Below are 19517 nucleotides of genomic sequence, written 5' to 3'. Positions count from 1 at the left end.
CTGCCCAGCATCTACTTTGTAAGTAGTGCCAAAAATTACCTGCTGAATCCAGAATTAGCCATTTTAAATAATAATAGCCCAAGTAATTTGTGTGCATAAAGCTTTTCTGATGGAGGTCCCATTTCCTTTGCTACCATCAGTTGGCAAATCCAGGCCCGTTGGTAGTCAGGAAGGTGGACCAAGGCTGGTGCCACCTTCTGCCCACTTCCCTCGGGTGGGTGCTGGGGCAGTTTCGCCTTGGGGAGCCTCGAGAATGCTTTCTGACCAGCACTTGCTGCCACTGACTGACGAGTAGGCACGCACTCCCTTCTCTAATTGTGTTTCCCCTGCAGAAGGCCGAGTGGTCCCACGCACGCTTCTCTCAGTGGCTGGATGACCATCCGTCTGAAAAGGACAGGCTCCTCCTCATCAGGTAGAGCCACGTGCGCCAGGGGCAACCATCTGGCGGGAAGCCAGGGAGGACGGGATGCAGGGCCGGGTGAAGGCGCAGTGCCTGGGTGGACATGGACATGCGATTGCCCCTCCTCGTGGCAGGCCACCTCGCTGCACGGCACACACAGCGCGCCTGAGCACCGGCAGTCGGGACCATTGGGCATAACGACTTTGCTTTCCGTGTCTTTCACTTCTAAACCTTCACATCTCTTTTGTGTGATCCCGTGCCTCATGCAGGCCTGAGGACCATGCACTCCTAGCTTCGAACACCAACCTCCGCTATGAAAAGACCTGCCCTAGCTCCGTATTTTCTACATCATTTTATTGTGTTGCCGTTATTGAACTGGTAGAACAGAGATGTGAGTGAACTTTTAAAAAAACACCCAAGTGGGACATAGTTGTTAGTAGGAAACAAGGACAACGTAGCAGCCACTTAGATCCCATGTGCCCTCCAGGAGGGCCCACGAGTGCCTTTATGTATGTACACGTGTGCACCCACCGCCCCATGCCCCCCAGCCGCGCCAGGTGCGATGCCGGGCCTGTCACAGATGGCTTAGTGAGCACCTCTCTGCCATCAGCATTCTCCTCTGAAGTTGTTCTCCCGAAATCACCAGAGACCCCCGGCCACCTAACGTTCCTGTTCCTACCTCACAGCTCTGCAGCTTCAGCTAGAGTTGACACCATTTCCTTCTTTAAACTCATAAACCTACTCAACACATTGCTACTGACGCCAGGCTCACATTTTATTGGCATGCGAAGCCCTATGCTGGGAACTGAGGGTACAAAGTAAACTAAGGCACGGCCCTGCCCTCTCAGGCTTCCAGTCTTCTGTTTCTGTTCTAACTTCTCTAGCCATTTTTTTCTGTCATTTGCTGGATTGTCTTCTTCCATCCATTCCTTAGGCGAAATGCCATCATTTCACATATTTTGTCCTTCTCATCCTGTCTGTGTTGGTCATAGGTGACTCATCCAGACTCGTGCCTAATGCCTCTTCTGCCCCCATGGCCCCAGCTCTGTGACTGCCCGATTCACGGGGCCTCCGGCAGTATGCTTGCTGTCATATGTCACCACTCAAATACCCCATAGAAATCGCAACCCCAAAACGGTCACAACAAGGCATCTTTCCTCTCAAGCCTTCTCATTCTCCTATACTCCCTGTGTTGGTTGGGAGTTTCCCATCGCCTAACCAGCCACACTAAAAAAAACCTTTAAATCCTCATTTCCACTCCTGTGTCGCCCTCACTCTCCACAGCTAGTCAGTTGTACCACTTAATTTGTGACGCCATTCCCTGCTGCCCCAGGGGATTCGGATTCTGTTGGTCTGAGACCACGGCACCCAGTAGGCCTATGTGTCAGCCTCAGTGCAGGTGACAAGTTGGGTTCCCCAAAGCCAGAGGGGTAAGTGGTGAGGTGGGTCTGAGCCACATGTGCACATGAGAACCATTTACAGGGCTGTGAAAAATCCTCGAACTGAGGCCACACTCTTGCCTGCCAACCTCAGAATCTCTGGGTTGTGACCTGGCGTCAGGATGTTTATAGCTCCTCAGGCAGGTCCACAGAGCAGCAAAGGTGCGACCCACTGGCACGGTGAAGCGTATTCCAGTTGTCAGGTGGGAGGCTCCACCGAGGAAGCTATGAGAGGTCATTAGGAAACATCAGCCCTCTGTTTCCAGAAGTGGCACTGAGCCCTTCTATGTAGTGCCCAGATCCCACGTGAGTCCCGGGCCCCTGGGCAGCTGTGTATTAATAGATAAAGAGATTAGCTCAGGCCCGTGCCCTTCTTCCTTGCGTATCTGTTACTCACCTCTGAGGGTCTGATCCAGAAATGGGAAGGGTGTGAGGTGAGCCGCCCACCAGCCAGTGCAGGTTTGGATGGGGGAGTTTGGGCCTAGGGCTAACTCAGGGATTTGCAATGTCTGTGTGGATCTTTCCCTGAGTCCCAAAGATTCACTCAGCTGCAACACACTTGGTAATAGAAGAGGATTCAGTTAATTGAGCAGGGTTCATTTTTGTCTTCTTAACAAGTTGGAATGAGTTCATCCACAACAGTTGTCCTGCTGTGGGTACATCACAAATCTGTTTTCTTTTGCTTCTCTTTAAAAATGTCTCCTGAGTGATTTCATCAGCAGTGCTGTTGCTAAGCCTATATTTAGCAACTGAAAATCATGCTCAGAAATACTGTCATGCTTTTTAAATAAGGCCTACCCATCCCTCCTCCACACATGGCCAATTCCAGAACCTTCATGCCCTGAGCAGAAAATTGAGCCCTCCTTGGGGGATTCAAAAAAAACTGCACTTCTGCTGCACCCCAGGCTCTTGGCAAGGAGGGACCTTTGTCCTAGAGAATGTTCTTGTGGTTATTGCAAAACTAATTTTGTTCCTGCATACTGAAGCATCACTGGGTGAATTTCTTTCCCCTGAAGATAAACCGAGGGTGAGCACTGCTCTTTAAATGTCAGTAAATTTGTTTTAGCTTCTGGGGCAAACCTTGTTGTATACTCATTCCGTTCCTCCCAGCATAATATGTTAGGTTGTCATAAAGTAGGGCAGACTGGGGAGAGTGTCACTACTGCTGCTGAATACATGGCAAATAATGAACTCTCTCCTGCCTTCCAGTTTCCTTTGACACCAGATGCTTCTCTAGAGCTTGAATGAGTACTAGTCAAGTTAATTTGAAAAATCAGAGTAATCACTGCCTCATGGGGCCAGATGGTGTCAGTGAGGGCGGTAGTCCTACCACGCCCCCACCAGGCAGGTGCTGCAGACACGCGTGTGCCCCCAGGCGCAGAGGGGCGCCTGGCTGACACCTGTGGGGCAGTAAAAATGAACAATAAGTGTTTTTGTTTTGAGGTTTGGTGCTCAAAGGTCTTTTAAAAATTTTTTCATTAATATGGGTACGTAATAGTGGTACATCTAATGAGGTTTTGATGCAAAGATTTCTCAAGCTTTGTGGAAGTGGTAGTGGTTGGCCTCAAATCCATTTACTGTTGCTTGATGTCTGCAGTGGAGCAGCAGCTCTTTTTTGTTATAGCCCTATTTGAGGAGGAGTATGCTTTCATGATGTCCAAAACGTTCACAGACTTCATGAGCCTAGTGATGCTTTCGTCCATACGGGTATGGGAGAATGCTTGTGCCCACGCATCCTCGGCCCCTTGACCTCTGGCCATGGCCCAGGGCCTGCAGGCTGGGACCCGTCCCCTCCGCTCCTCCACACTTCTGCAAAACTCCAAGATCCCTGATGGTGGAGAGTAATGTTTCTGGCCCTGATAGCCAGTCACTCGACACTCAGTTCCGGGAACTGAGTGCCTGAGATGGGAGGATGGAGCCAGGGAAAAGCCCCGGGTTAACTGCCTGCCGAGGCCCGTGGCGTATTTGTAAGTCGTTCTGTATTATAGTTCAGTGCTAATCACACTGCATACTTCATGCCTGACAAAAACCAACTTTGTTTTCTATGAAAACCTCCACTTGGCTAGTTTCTGTCACATTGAGCAGTGTTGCCATGTTACCACAAGCCATTCCTCTACTAATTGTGTGCTTTGTTTTGTTTTTTCCCAATAAGGATAACTTCAATAATCTACTTATTTTGGTTACAAACCAGAGTTAAGACTATTATATAATGGTTGGCCTGACTTCCAAGAAAGCTAATGTTTTGCTGAAGCAAATGAAATTTTTTAATAAGTGCTTGAAAATCTTGCTCTGATCTTATGTGGGAGGGCAGCTTAATCTGTTTTTTACCCCGTACTTCTGATGTTTTTGATTAATACCAAAAAATCTAACAAATCTCATTTCTGAGCTTTTGTTTACATACTATATATTTTATATTATTTCTTATCCTTTTAAATGCCAGTGAAAGTGCTAAGTTGGATTTTGTCCATTTATTAAATAGAATGGAAGGGTGGGGAACTTTTATTTCTCAGACTGATACATATACCATTGTCTTGAAAACAGTTGAGCCTATGGGGATTTCTCTACTACATATGAATCTGTAGGGACTACATTTGGATCATAGGGACAGTTTTCCAGGATGGCATACCAACTAGACAAGTATTACTAAAAGAAGCAAGTTTTTTCATAAAGAGCTCCATCAAGGGTCAGCTCTGACTTGAACTAAGGCATCTCATAATTGTTCTCTAAGAGCATTAAATTCCATCTTGCATGCCAGTTGAGAATTATGTATTAGGTGGGACTTGGGACTGAGTATGTGAACTGAGTAATGGTATTAACTTATATCTTATTTAAAAAGCTATGTTTTTTTTTGGTTTGTTTTTTTTTTTTTTTTCTTGAGACAGAGCATTGGCTCTGTTACCAAGGTTGGAATGCAGTGGCATCATCACAGCTCCCTGCACTGGACTAGAGTGCAGCGGCATCAGCCTAGCTCACAGCAACCTCAAACTCCTGGGCTCAAGCCATCTTCTTCCCTCAGCTTCCCAAGTAGCTGGGACTACAGACACATGCCATGACACTTGGCTAATTTTTTTATCTGTAGTAGAGACGGGGTGTCACTCTTGCTCAGGCTGGTCTCAAACTCCTGGCCTCAAGCGATCCTCTTCCTCCCCCTGCCTTGGCGTCCCAGAGTGCTGGGATTACAGGCGTGAGCCACCACGCCCGGCCTAAAAAACTATGCTGCTTAAATTAAGGGCCTGCCCATCCCTCTGCATGACTAATTTACTCATGCTTGAGCAGAGTGTGGAGCCTGCATTCAGGGATTCCAAAATGCCTAGACCCTGCTATTAATAAGTCAAGGCTGTTGATACAGAAGTCAAACCTTTCCACAAATTTGTGTTACTCCAGGGTGGTTTCCATTCTTTTGTACTACCTGGAGTTAAGAAAGGCTTTTGTAAAAAATGGGATTGAAAGTGAGTATGTGAGCTAGAGCAATGGTATTAACTTACATCTTTATAGAAATGCGCTAATCTCAAAGTATGAAATTTTGACAAAAATCAATTTGTATACCTGAGACTTAAATACACCAATAATGAAAAATTAACAGTCTTGTAACCATTCTTTTTAGCTCCAGTTAAACAGATGATCTAGTCCAAAGACTGGCAAACTTTTTCCATAAAGGGTCAGAGAAGTTTAGACTTTGCAGGCCAATATGGTCTCTGCTTCAGCTTTTCAGCTCTGCCAGTATAGTGTGAAGACAGCCATAGACAGTAAGTGAACAAGCATCGGGCTGGATGTGGCCTGCAGGCAGCTTGCTGACCCTTAATCTAATTCACGAGAGCATAATAATAAATAACTGAATGGTACCACATACCCTCAATTTAATTCAGACTGCTTCCTCATTACCTATTTGCCAAAAATTAGAGCCCAAGAGCATTATTCTAGTTGTGGGTTGTTCGTAGTTCATCTAACAGGAATATAATGCACCTGCTAGAGTTCCTGTGCGTGCCAAAGGGCCCCACCATCCAGCACCCCTGAGCACACCTTTCCAAGGTGCAGCCTGCCCCTGGTAAGCTCTGGGTATAGGCACAAGCTTGCTTGCAACTTTTCAGAGGTCTCTGTAATAGGGAAGTAGAGGAGGGAAACCAAGCACATACTTAAAGGCCAGAGAGCCTGCAAGTTATATGACTATTCAGTCCATGTATGTAGACTAGTCCAAGTACATGATGACTTAGACCACTAAGTACAGATCGAAAAAATAGTTTTGCGCACTAACCATAGTAAAACGACCAATAAATGTTTGAACACTGTTGATTACTTGGCTTGTAGAACTGAGCAGTTTCAGAAATTAGCTTATTTCTATTACACTGATACCTCGTAAGCCGTTTTATGTAGTTTATATAATATTTTGACATTGTTTTCATTTTGCTTTTCAGGGGAGCCCTGGAAGCTTATGTCCATACAGTGAGAAGTAGAGAAGGCAAAGAATTTGCACCAGTTTATCCCATAATGGTTCAGCTGCTTCAAAAAGCTATGTCTGCTCTTCAGTAACAATATGAAATCCAATCTCACTTCGCGCTAACCCATTCATAGTTGGCAGTTAAGTAACATAGTCTAAAATTTAGACAGCAACTACCCACTATTTTAAGAATGTAATGGATTTTTCTATATTTCTTGTTGATCTCTATTTACCTTTAGCACTTCCACTTTAGCATAAAATATCAAAACATATTCATCATCACAGCCTTTAAAATTCATGGACCTGATTATTCCAGAAAGATTCTAACTTTTTTCCTTTCAGACTTTTGTACAAGGCTAAAATTTCTTTATCACCTGAGTTCCACTATGGGTATATCCACACAAGGACCCCATTGCTTCTAAAGGGATCTGAATAAGTTATAGGGAGACTGTTTCCCCCAAGCTGCCCTCTTCCCTAGTAAGTGTGTAGTCCAGTGGTTCCCAAATATGAGTGCACATTCACACCACCAGAGGAGTTTTAAAAAAATCCTGATGCCCGACTTGTACTCCATACTAATTAACATGTCTGGGGGAGGGAACGGGAGTGGGAGTCAGGAATCAGTATTTTTTTTTTTTAAATCCCCACAGTGATTCCAATATGCAACAAAGTTTGGGAACCACTAACATATCCAAAACTAAGATGTAGGGTTAAATGTTCTTGTTTAAATATGTCATCCTGAATCTTTAAATAAAGCAAGGCTTTCTTTACACTTTGTCGTTTTATTAAGAGCAGACCTTGTGGGTGGTTTAACCTTTCAACAGAGTTGCCAAGTGAAAAATATTTTTTATTCTACAAGGATTCTCTATAAATAATCTAAGTCCTTATTTGTTTTATTGCCATTGCCGCACTATTAACATTTTTGTTTTTAATTTTTTAAATCCCAATAGCAGCCACATAATGATAAATACAAAAGGTCTAAGTGTTAGAAACCATAAGGCAAACTTCCTATCTCCTGAACCTGTTATTCCGACAACTCAAACATTAAAATCAATCAAGTCAGAGGTAAACAACTTTTTTTCATTTTATTTGAAATAATATACAAGAATATAGTGTGCAAAATTTAGGGGCAACATCATGAAGAAGTGTAATGAACTGAAATCAATTTTACAGCTGTGATTCCTAACCAGAAACACCACTTGGTAAGTAACATGAAAAGCCATGATTGTAGCTCAGAGCAAAAGCAGCTGTATTGCCAATGTATTTGCTCTAATTTTAGACAGTTGGATGAAAAGTAAAGTGCAAGTGTTGCACTGCAATAAGTGCAAAGTCTGCCCCCACCATAAAGATATGATGACAAAATATATTTAAGATACGTGGCTGAGGAGATATAGAACACAAAGTTAAAAAATACAATGGTGTTGACTGTTAATAGCACCATTACTGTGACTATATCCCAATGCTATTAACTAACTTTATCTTGGCCTGGGCTAGGTCTCCACTGGAAATAATGGATGGCTGCTGCCACCTGGTGCATAAACTCAGCATGCCATGGGAACTGCAGCAGGTGGCTCTTACACTGGGACACTGACACCAGCCACCTACCACATGTTCTGATAGCCCCTTGGCACTGGCCACACTAGGAGTGCCTGTGTTTGGCACAGATGCTGAGCCATGTGGTGGCTGCTCGAGGAAAGGCCAACTCCCAGCTTCTGCTTCATTCCATCATGTGTACAATACAGATTAATAAGCAATAAGGAGCCAAATGTATAAACAGCAGTTACATATTTTTAAATTCCCCTTTCATACAATTTAAAATATAACATGTATACACTTCTCCTCTCTTTCTACTGTACTTTAGCACCACAGGATATCAATTTTCAAGCCTATATTACCTGATAGACACATATGAAGTTTGGAAGAAAAATAAGGCAATTTGGTTTACAATGTTGATAGTTTTAGCTTACTTAATGCTCTAATGGAGAAAGCAAATCCTCACTCATATTATTAAATCATTTCAAGACTCAATGCTATCAGTATCTTATGGTCACACAAATTCAGGACAAATGGTGAGACCTTGATCTTCTTAAGCCTTTCCATCAAGAGTCAATGTTTATGCAAATATAGACTTAAGAACACAAGCATCCTGGTTTAATGTTGCTGTGAGCCCTGTGGAAATAAAATTAAACGCAGTGAATGTTTACAAATCAATACATGGGTAATCCCATATGTGGACACTAAGATGTATAAGATAATGTTTGTAAGTTCACTATTAAAAATACTGTTCTGGTGACTTCAGGTGACTTCAAAATTTGCTAGTATCTCATGGTTCAAGCATCCAGAAAATTTATGAAAAATAAGACATGGACTAGGATGAATAGAAAAGAAAGGTGATACAAAGTCCTACCACATAAAATTCTAAATTAACAACTTCCAAAATCCAGTCATCTTCTCACCTACTTCTTTAAAAGAAATTCTTGAACATTTTAAAACCGATGTGACCTGCACGTTACTATAAAAACAGGTACACATACACAAACATCCTTGGCCAGCCCTCTTACTACAACTACTACTGTCTTCACTTCTAGTCTACCAAGTGAAATTTTCTTAAAAGATGCTAGTCTAATAACGGAAAAGTTCTAAGCACCAAGTCTATCCAAGATAGATTTTGGTATGAATTTATTTACCACCCTTCCTGGGCCTATTTCTTCTTCTTCTTGAGGTTTTTAATCTAAAAATTCTGGGCCAATGGCAGAAGTCCCCATGAAGGTTAGTTAGTGTACCCTCAACACCTCCATCCTCATTAGTCTCTCACCAATTAAGGAAAGAAAGGCTTTTGAGACCACCACCAAAAATTAGAGAAATTTTCTACTGTGATATTAATGGGTTAATAATGCCCATCTTTCAACCTAACTAGAAATAATATATTCCAAAATTATTGTTTTACCTTAACATTTAAAACATTCTTTTTAAAGTTTGCTTGAGATTTCTGCTTCCATGCAAACAGGGTATGGAATATGATGAAAAGAAAAGCAGTCTTATATGATGATGGGAAAACATTAGCCTCTGAAGTATGAAAATGCTATAAAACAATGTCACTACAACCTTTTAAAGGTTATAACAATCGTTCCAACATGCCAGTATACCTATGGGGATAAGTCAAAATAATTTTAAACAACTACTTATTGAAACGTACTGAATTGGTTCTTTTCCTTTTCCAACAGTCAGGATTTAAACGTTTCTGTTCTTCAGCCAAAGCCTTTGCTTCTAATGTGTACATCCTTCTCTCTTCATTCTTCATTTTCTTCCACCTGTCACCCAGGATCACACTTATGGCTCTGTAAAATAAATATTTACAAAATGCTAAAGGCATAAATTTTTCATAAAACTCAAGTGCTGCTATGTTGGGGAAAAAAAATGTAAAGTTAAAAAAAAAAAAAGACAAAAATCTTGTCCAACATAGAGAAGGCAAAAGGTCAAGGCGGTAATAGTCATTTCCAGTAAAATCCCAAGTCATATGGCCCATTTATCATAATCTCAGCAGTTAAAGCCCCTTGGTATAGTGTCAATATTCCCAACTGTCAAAGGAATCTAAAATGGCTAGAAATTGGATATTGTACAAAGCTTATATTTAAAAAAAATTTTTTAAGATTTCAAAGAAAAAGTTTTAATTATTACCATTAGATCTATCATTGTACATCAGTTTTTAAAAGATGCTTAAGGTATAAAGGTAAGACTATTCAGTATCAGCATGAAGTATTCAACTTGTATTAAAAGTTATTCTTACATATTGAGAGTTCTATTTATGCCCATAACACCTATCAAAATGTTATGATAAAGGTCTTTATCTCTTAAGATGAAACCAATTAAACTTTAGTCAATATTCATACTTAATTACTTGAGAAAATTGGATACATTCCAAACAGTAAGGATAAGTCAAACTGATAGGATTCAGCATGATAGAAATTTGAAATTACTTTCCTATTTATAGTTGTCACTCTGCTACCAAACCTACTAAGATAGTCTCACCCAGAGCATGCAGACATAAACCACATTCCTTCTATGAAGAGCTATTAACCATTCATTCTGTGACACTCATACAAGACAGAAGGTCCTGGAATGACTATACAAAGTATGTACAAGTGATTTTATCCAACTGATAAGGAAACTAAAGATATGTATATGTGCTTTAGAAGAACAATAAACACAGAAGCTCTAGTACTTAAAAAGAAATGAAGTTTGTGTAAGTTTACTTGTCTTTCTATCTAATAAGTTGATGCAATTAAACATTACACTGCATCTTCCTTTAGTAAAAACCAATTTTTATAGTCTTTGGGTTAAAGACACCATACAGTAGTTGGCACATTTACTAGTTAAACAAATCAGTAAGAAATATTCACACATATACTACACCCCCATCTCAGTCTTTCAAAGTAAGAAAAAATGTGAAATGTTTTTGGAAGGGAGTGGTTATGTGACACTTGAGAAACACATTTATTCCTTAAGTTAAAAGCTGACAGGTAATGAAATGTGCAAAATAATACAGACTATTATCTGTATTCCCTTCTATAACAATAAAGTAGATATGTCACCTAAAGATGATTTTTGCAGTGAGTGTTACATGCAGATTGACAATTATATCAACTATGTCTCTCTGATTGATCTATCTCTTGATGTTAGGTGATTACCAATATATCACATGGGAGCAATGCTAAAATGCAAAGAAAAAATTAGATTTATGAGCAAAAAGGGGTATAACCTGATAGAGATCCTTAAAAAAAAAAAATGAGATTTACACTCTTATAATCAGGACAATCCAATTACAATTACAGAGAATTATAAGTAAGTTCAGAAGGCATCCTGGCTGATGCTGTCAATGGCTAGGGAAGAGACTTATTATTAATGTCATATAGGGACATGAATCCTGTATTTCTTAGATGTCAAAGGACATAGCTAATAATTAAGATACCAGATATGTACAAAAAAAGAAATGCAGCATAGCACCTATCACTAAATCTCTAAGGTAGCCATTTTCTCAGGAAATAAAACTGAGCAAGGAGAAAACAGGTATCAATGATCCTAAAATGCCTTTAAATCCTAAAAGTATATTTTCTGTGAGAATAATCACACACTAGTCACCAGAGAAGTGGACTTCCAAAATGTATTTAAAAAAGTTAAACCCACTCTTGTTACTGATGAAGAAATGGAGGATTAGAACTTGGGTTAATTGCCAAAAGTCACAGAGATGACAGACCCAAGAGTTAAAAATTTCAATGGTGTTGAGAAAGCCCTTAGAATTCTTCACTGAGTAGGAATCTAAACAACCAGAAACTAAAGACAAAGTTATTCATTAAAGTGTTACTTGTAATATTTTCAATGCAAATATACATATGTATCAATTCTCAGAAGCATTTGGGATAAGCTTCTCTTTTTAAAATGTAAATACTTAGACTAGGAAGTACTTGAGTTAATTTTTATTCCTGGGCTCTCCTGAAGACAACTTTTGACAAGTTTGGAAACTTACTACAAATTGCCAATATCTACACATTCCATAGTAGACTCAGTTATCTGTCTAGGTATTATAAAGTAATTATACATGCCCTAAAAATTCCACTTAAACTTTTTACTTTAATGTCAACTTAAGAAAACAGAATTCAATTAAAGTTAAGTGTACTTAACTATCCCAGTTGCTGTGAATGACATTGAAGTATTTAGTTATTATAGTAAGATTTGTCACCATTTTTACCTGTTATCTTTCCCTGGATACATCTGAGTATATTCAACTCTGTATTTTTTGGCAAAAAGCATGAAGGCATTCATTGGTCTTTTGCACTTATTAGGAGAAGTGGCACTCACAGTCCCTGAGCTGTGGTTTTTGACAGCTTTAGCATATAAAGAATTTGAAGAGAGCTGTGATGATCCAGGTGAGCCACAGTTTTTACTGAATCCAGATCTTGCAAAATCTTGACCACCAGGTCCTCCACAAGACAAAGATGCACGACGTTGACGAGCCATACTACTTAACACATAAACTGCAGAAGAATCCATAGGTGTGAAGTCATAGCTATGAAATTTAAAAAAATTAATACAGTTTTAATTCAGTTTATCCAATTTCTATAAACAGGGTTTTTAAAAACCCTTAACATTTGATTGGAACTTTCAATGCATTTTCCCCTATATAATGTTATCAACACTACTTTTAACAACTTTTGCCACTGATAGTTGCTTATACTAATAAAATGAATTCTATATATGCATTGACTAAAATTATTACTTTAAAAAAAAAGCCTCTGCAGATAATAGAAAAGTAAAAAAAAGACTTGAACCCTGTAATAAGGAATATTATAATCAACATGGCTTGTTCACAGCAAGTAACTCGTTCAAATCCCACACAACCTACTTATTCTTACTTCAAATTCCCTTCTTGACAAACCTGCTAATGCAATTTCTAGCCTAGAGCTAGAAAATTAAAATGAAGTGGAGGCAATATACTAGGCCTAAGGACTAAATACTGAAGAAGACAAAAGATTGGGTAAGGGGCAGTCAAAAGCTATTAAACGCGCCCGGCTAAAGAAACTTAATATGCCCCATAATCTGGATCTTTATGAAAAAAGTCACACACATATATCAGTCTCCCAAAAAGCCAACTACTGCCTAGTAAGTTCATAGTAAAAACCCACCTTTATCAGGAAAGGCTACATTTTGTTCCAGTTTACATAGGCATGCAAATAAACTATCCATATTATTCTCTCATCTCAACAAACCAGCTGGGACAGTATCATTATCCCCTCTTTTATATGAAGAAACAAGCTAAGAAAAGTAAAGTATTATGCACCCAAGGCCACACTACTAGAATCCAAACTCAGATGATCTATCTACCTTCAAAGCCCCAGGTTTCCTTAACAGTACCATGATATCTCACATTGCTACTGACTCAAGGTGAACAGATAATAATCCTATTAATTGGAAATATTAGCTGAAAATTAGAGCTAATGTAGATCACAGCCTAAAGCTACACCAGTCAAAAGAATTTTCTTTTGTTCCAACTGTTAACTCTCTGCCTACAGTAATTTGTATCTTCTTGGCAAAAAACCTTTTATTCAGAATCCAACCCCTACTTCTCTCCCTGAAACAGAAATTCTGGTAATATATCAAAATAGGTTCATATTGGCTACAGGAACAGCATCTTCTCAAAGGTGAAGCATATGAGATTAAGAAATATTCTAAAAAGAAGTGAAAAACTAAATGAGCTAGGTCCATGCTATTTACTACACACAGTAAAAATGACTTTTAGCAATTACCAACCAGTGTTTTTTTTTTCCTTAAAGGTATTACATGAAATAATGTACTTAAACTATCACTGCAAAATTATCTCATGAATGCTTAGCAATCAGTATGTCAGAGAAACAATTTCTGCTTTCTAGGTTTGCAACTTCCATAAAAATACTGTAAGCCCCTCTCATACATAATTTAGAAAAAATAGCACACTTCACTATAAATGAATTTGACACAAAATATTTAATCTCTTCTCAAAGAAAATACTTAGTTACAATTTTAAAATACCAAAAGATACAAGGTAAACTAATTACTAAAATGTGAAAACCCCACCATCTAGTGGCACAAATACAACTGTCATCTATTTCCATTATGGATACAACTTAAATCAGCTTGAATTCACAAAATTCGGGATTTTGATAATCTTTTGCTATAACACCTTAGTTTTCATTCTCTTCACTAAACCACCTGTAGTTCCTCAAAGGTGCCTTGTTTCACACCCCTACTTTTTTTGTATATGTCATTCCTTAAGCTTAGAATGTTCTTTTCCACTTCACTGTCTAATCACTACTCTTAAAGGCAAACTCTACAACAATAGTGCCTCTTAACTATGTCACATGTATTAACTCATTTAATCCTTTTTCTAATATCTCCATTTTATAGACTTCTGAAAAAGAAGAGGCATGGCCATTCTTAACCCATTTTTAAATTAATTCTGGAGAACATAATGTAAAATTTTAATTGGGTTTAAATTCCAGTTTTGCCACTTTATTAGCAGTATGACCTTGGGCAAGTTAAATAAATTCATTCATTCATTCAAAGACAGGGTCTTACTCTGTTGCCCAGGCTAGAGTGCAGTAGCATCATCACAGCTCAGTGCAACCTCAAACTCCTGGGCTCAAGTGATCCTCCCACTTCAGACTCTCCAGTAACTGGGACTGTAGGTGTACATGACCACACAAGCTAATTTTTTCTATTTTTTTTTTTTTTTTTTAGAGATGGGGTCACACTATGTTTGGGCAAGTTAAATAAACTATCTAGCCTCAGTTTACTTATCTGTAAAATAAAGAGAATACATGCTATGAGGGGTTGTTGAAAGGATAATAAATGTAAAACATGGCAGAGGCTGGCACAAAGTTGTATTCAATTAGGGGTATCTGTTATTGTAGAGGTAGATTAGGAGACAAGCATGCTAAATTTGGAATCTTTATAAGATACAGGATTGAATCCTAATTCTGACAGTAACTGGCTTTGTTTTGGGCATGTTCCTTAACCTCTCCTAACTTTATTTCTCTTTTTCTCTTTCTGTAGAATGAGGATATAACCTATCAATAGGGATTGAAGATTAAATAAATTTACATATGTACAGTACCTGGCACATAGTAAGCACTTAATAAATTTGTTAAATTATCACATTACTTGAATAGAAATGTCAACTTCACAAAGTCAAAAGTGACTGTTTTAAACTTGTATAATGCCTATAAGATTAGCCCCAACTGACAAAGTCTCAGAAAGGGCTTCTGTAAAGCATGCTCTTAGAGGCCTCCTTTCTATGGTAGAGCTTTGAATTGGGTTTAAGAGCTCATCAACTTGTTAACTTCTTACAGTTCTTACCAAGCTAGAAACCACTCAAGTGTCCTTCCCTGTAAACAATGATCCAAGAGCTTGCCCCACATCCCCAACAGACCTAGGAATTTATTCTGGGGTTCCATTTTGGACTGAGTGTTTCCTCTCCCTGCCTTTCTTTTCTCTTCTTGCTCTTCCTATGCCAGATATCATCTCCTTTAACCCTCAAGTCATAATCAAGTCCACAAAGAAAATTTAGTCAACTTCATGTTTCTCAACTTTTTCATGGTTTCTCCTGGATGAAACTGCCCATTTCCGCTCCTTTGCAGGAGGGGAAAGGTGAGCATTGCCGTTATATTATATATGTTACAGCCACTCAACAGTAAAATTAGACCAGTGACAATGATCATATTGAGAGGGATTAGTATCCAGTGGGATCAAGTGATGAGAATTTCCCATCTCAGAAAAACAGGAATTAGGCAGCCAAGTTTTTCCTTTTGCCTTAAAAAGCAAAGTTGTGCACTATGTAATACTTAATATATAACATATATCTAAGTTATGAAGCACACAACTATCAGTGAACCCACAATCCAAATTAAGAAAACATTTCTAATATCACTTTAAGTTCATTTGCTACCCCCAGATAACTTTTCTCCTGAATGGCTTATCCTTCTCTTATTTTCAATAATTTTATTATAAAAATAATATTACTCAATACTGCTCTCCCTTCAAAGGTCTTCTTACAAGGTTGGCCCTTGACTGGGCATCTAGAACTAGGATTTCAGGAGGGTTCCCATCATTGCCACAACTGATAAGGATAGCTTAGTATGCCTAAGCTGTGTGTACAAACAACATGGTTTACTCTGAAAAGCCACTTTCCTTTGGAAGTTTGAAATTTTGGTACATGTCGGGCAGAGAAAACTGTGAGTGCTGAGTGTCTAATAGGCTTTCCTGGTACATGTTTCATACTTGTTGTCACAACTCACTACTGGTAGAATTAACGGTGTCCTGTTCATCAGCACTGGGAGAGATCCCTGGAAGCTTGGCTTCCTCCAGACTTCACTCCCTGTCTTTTCCCTTTCCTGATTTTGCTTTGTATGCTTTTACCATAATAAATCATAACCATGAGCAAATTCTCCCAGCAAATGATCAAACCTGGGGGTGGTCTTGAGGGACTCCTGACATGATTATACAATGTATATTACATATAATATATAAAGCTTATATACTTATATTTATAGTTTTATTAGATATATTTGTAAAGAACAGGGTTCCATAAAAATAGAAACATATTGTTTACTTCTGAGACTTATTTTTACTTAACATTGTTTTAAAAATTGATCTGTATTTTAAAGTATATAGCTACAGTTCATTTTCCACTGGTAAAAAAGAATTCCACTGTAAGATTATATCACAAGTTAGGTATTCACTCTCCAGTTAATAGGTAGTTTGATTGTTTCCACATTTTTGCTATCATCAGCAATTCAGCTATGAACTTACTGGCATATCTCTTTGAGCATGTCTACAAGAATTTACTTCACTAGGGTATATAACAGAGGAGTGAAATTGCTGATATTCACCTTTGTAAGATAAAGCCAACTGTCATCCAGAATTTTTTTATCAGGTTATCCTCTCACCAAAATACAGGAGTTATCAGTGATCTACATGCTAAGAATACTTAAAGAATCCGTCCTTAAAATTTTGTGTCATTTTTCTAGTTTTTAAAGAAGAGTGTATATGAGGGTTTCAGTAGAACAGTATTGAGTTTACAATCTTATAGACATTTATTGAGCATATGGCCTGTGCCAGGCCCTATGCTATTTGCTTTTTTAGTAATATTAGTCTCATTTATCCTTATGATTTATATAATATATTAACCTTAAATTTGATTTAATTTAAACTGAAGGAAATAAAATTTACAGGCCAGCAGGAACTCAAGAATTCTCAGGGCACTACTTAGTGCCCCATACATGATATGGATTTCATAATTACCTTAAAAAAAGAATGAGTCTTTAAGTCCCAAGTATCTACACACAGACTTTCTCCAGGTACCTTCTAAGAGTAGGGTAACCAACTGTCCCAGTTTGTCTAGGAATGACGAGTTTCCAGATATGCTGGATTTTCAGTGCTAATGCCAGGAAAGTCCCATATAAATAGGGACAGTACATCAACCTTCTTGAAAGTCAAGACACATGGATTCTTGTCCTATTCTGCCACTTGTTAGCAACATGATGTCAGAAAAAACTGCTTTCCTCTCTAAAATGTCAAGTTTTGGCTAATTTTTTACTATTTATTAAACCATGCAACACCCTTGGTCAAAATGAATATTAAACAAAGATACAATTAACTACCAAAAAAAAAAAAAATACAGTTAGCTTAAAAAAAAAACACAGACAGACTATTAAGAGGTTTATGGCTGGTTAAAAACAGTTGCCTGATTGCCCGGATTTTTTTTTAATGTATGTAACTATCAAAGTTGATCTATTAAACTCCTGGTTATATAATATGATATTCTTTCTAATCTAATCCTAAATGTCTCATAAATTCAATTTTCCTATATAACAATTATATGCAAAACTCCCTATTAGCTATTAATTACCTAATATTTTTTAATTTAATCATATTTATACTTTCCTCTAAGTATTTTTCTTATAATTATCAAATTAAGGGTAAACCTTAACAGAAAAAAAAAGAATCTAATATTACCTTTTAAATGTATCAAAAACACCTGAATCATCAAAATTAATGGCATCGGGGTGTCCAGGAGGTAGACATACATCTCCAATATGAATTTCACAACATGGAATGCCATGCTGTACCACAGTCAAGCTTGGATAAAACGATGACCAACCTAAAGTTAAACAATAGTTGCATAAAGAATGAGGACTGACAGAAAGCACCCTAATTATTTTACAACAGACATATCATTTCTGTATCTTAAAAAGTTATTTCTTAAAACATGTCCCAAGAAATTTTCTAATACAAGGCATGTATCTGCAATAAAGTAGTATTCAATAAGTATTCTCTTTCAGTAATGTAAAAGCTCTCCAAAACTAGTTTAATTCAGTAAGTACTTTATTAATATATGTAGATATATCAATCATCATTTATTCACTATCTTATAGACTGATGGAAGTGCTCAGTGACTGAGACCATGAAATAGTCTCTGAATCATCAAATTATGTTTAACATGGTGTGATTATAATAAGGCTTTGAAGACTGAGTTTGGTTTATAGTATATTTGGTAACTCTTAACAAAAATGTGATTATCATCACACTTCATTCCCCAAACTATCTGAAGATAACAGAGAGCTTATTATAGTATGCTACAATGAATCTAAAAATTTCTCACACTCAGGAAATTGAATTCCACCTGACTATTGCTAAGATACTTAAGCACCATTAAGTATAAATTATAAGCATTTCCAATAGTAGTTTTATATAGTTGGAAAGAAATTTTCCCTCCAAATTTTTTTCCTTAATCATCAAAGCCACAGACATAATTATAGATTTAAGAAGCTTTCTTTAAAAAGTTACTACAAATTCAGTTAAAGCCCTACCTTTATTTTTAACATAGAAAGGGTGGTCCAGCTTACACTCTACAGTAAGTAAACCATCTTCTACTGTACCAGGATCAAAAGTCAACTTCAGTACTGACTCGCCAAATGATACACTTTCTTCATGTGATAACAACTTTAGACCATCAGAACCATAGCCCTGAAAATATATGCATAGAGTGAATGAACTGGAAATGTTCAATTCAACACACAGTGAAGCTTCCATTACCTGTAAGACTTTGTGAAAAAGGTAAAAACACCCAAGATGGGATGCCTGCCTTTAAAGATCTTTAAACCCAGTAGTGAAGAAAGACAAATAAATATAACTAGACTGTAGTAAACACTTTAATTCACATATAAATAGTGGTGATGGAGTTAATAAAGTTGTTAATTCCAAAAGAAAGATTAGGGGGGACTTTCAATTCTCATTTGAACAGATTTAAAAGAACAATGCAATTCAGAAAGGTAGAAGGACAGGATTTGCACCAGAACGATTATAATTAACTTTTTTGGGGGTGGGGGGAGTGCTAAGTATTTGCTAAAAATACAAGATGAGTTCAGACTTGGGCAAATAAGGCTAAACAGGAGAGGCCAATTAGTAGAGGGCTCATAAAGACAGGCAAAGTGCTTAAACTTTTTACTTAGAAGGTATTGGGAAGTTAATGAAAGTATCTTTACTAATATGACTGCCAATTTGAAGATGATGATGATGACTGCAGAATAAAAAGGGATCTCATATTCAATTATTTGAGGATATAATGAGAGATACCCAGTATAGTCCTTAATTGACAAGTGCAGTGGTGGTAGAACCAGACTAAACTAAAATTTAATGAATACTGAGCATTTAG

General features: G+C 37.9%; 2 protein-coding genes across 7 annotated transcripts in view; one reads left to right on the top strand and one right to left on the bottom strand.

Moving 5' to 3' along the window:
- Nucleotides 1-7041, top strand: part of COG5 (component of oligomeric golgi complex 5) — a 299347-nt gene extending 292306 nt beyond the window's left edge. Inside the window, exons 21-22 of the mRNA XM_012746191.2 lie at nt 333-412; nt 6252-7041. Of these exons, the coding sequence (XP_012601645.1) occupies nt 333-412; nt 6252-6366 (195 nt within the window). The 3' untranslated portion in view covers nt 6367-7041. The remainder of the gene's footprint in view (nt 1-332; nt 413-6251) is intronic.
- A 296-nt stretch (nt 7042-7337) lies between these two features.
- The window catches only part of HBP1 (HMG-box transcription factor 1), a 28458-nt gene continuing 16278 nt past the window's right edge, over nt 7338-19517 (bottom strand). For all 6 annotated transcript variants that reach the window (XM_012746204.3, XM_012746221.3, XM_012746228.3 and 3 more), the window contains 5 exons: nt 18673-18829; nt 17819-17963; nt 12018-12335; nt 9468-9609; nt 7338-8440 (listed from right to left, as the gene is read on the bottom strand). In XM_012746204.3, coding sequence (XP_012601658.2) covers nt 8423-8440; nt 9468-9609; nt 12018-12335; nt 17819-17963; nt 18673-18829 — 780 coding nt within the window. In that variant the 3' untranslated portion in view covers nt 7338-8422. The remainder of the gene's footprint in view (nt 8441-9467; nt 9610-12017; nt 12336-17818; nt 17964-18672; nt 18830-19517) is intronic.

The sequence above is a fragment of the Microcebus murinus genome, chromosome 9, assembly GCF_040939455.1.
Source record: "Microcebus murinus isolate Inina chromosome 9, M.murinus_Inina_mat1.0, whole genome shotgun sequence".
In the NCBI taxonomy this organism is placed as follows: Eukaryota; Metazoa; Chordata; class Mammalia; order Primates; family Cheirogaleidae; genus Microcebus; species Microcebus murinus.
Note: the sequence above shows the minus strand (reverse complement) of the source record. Positions and strands in the feature narration are given on the sequence as shown.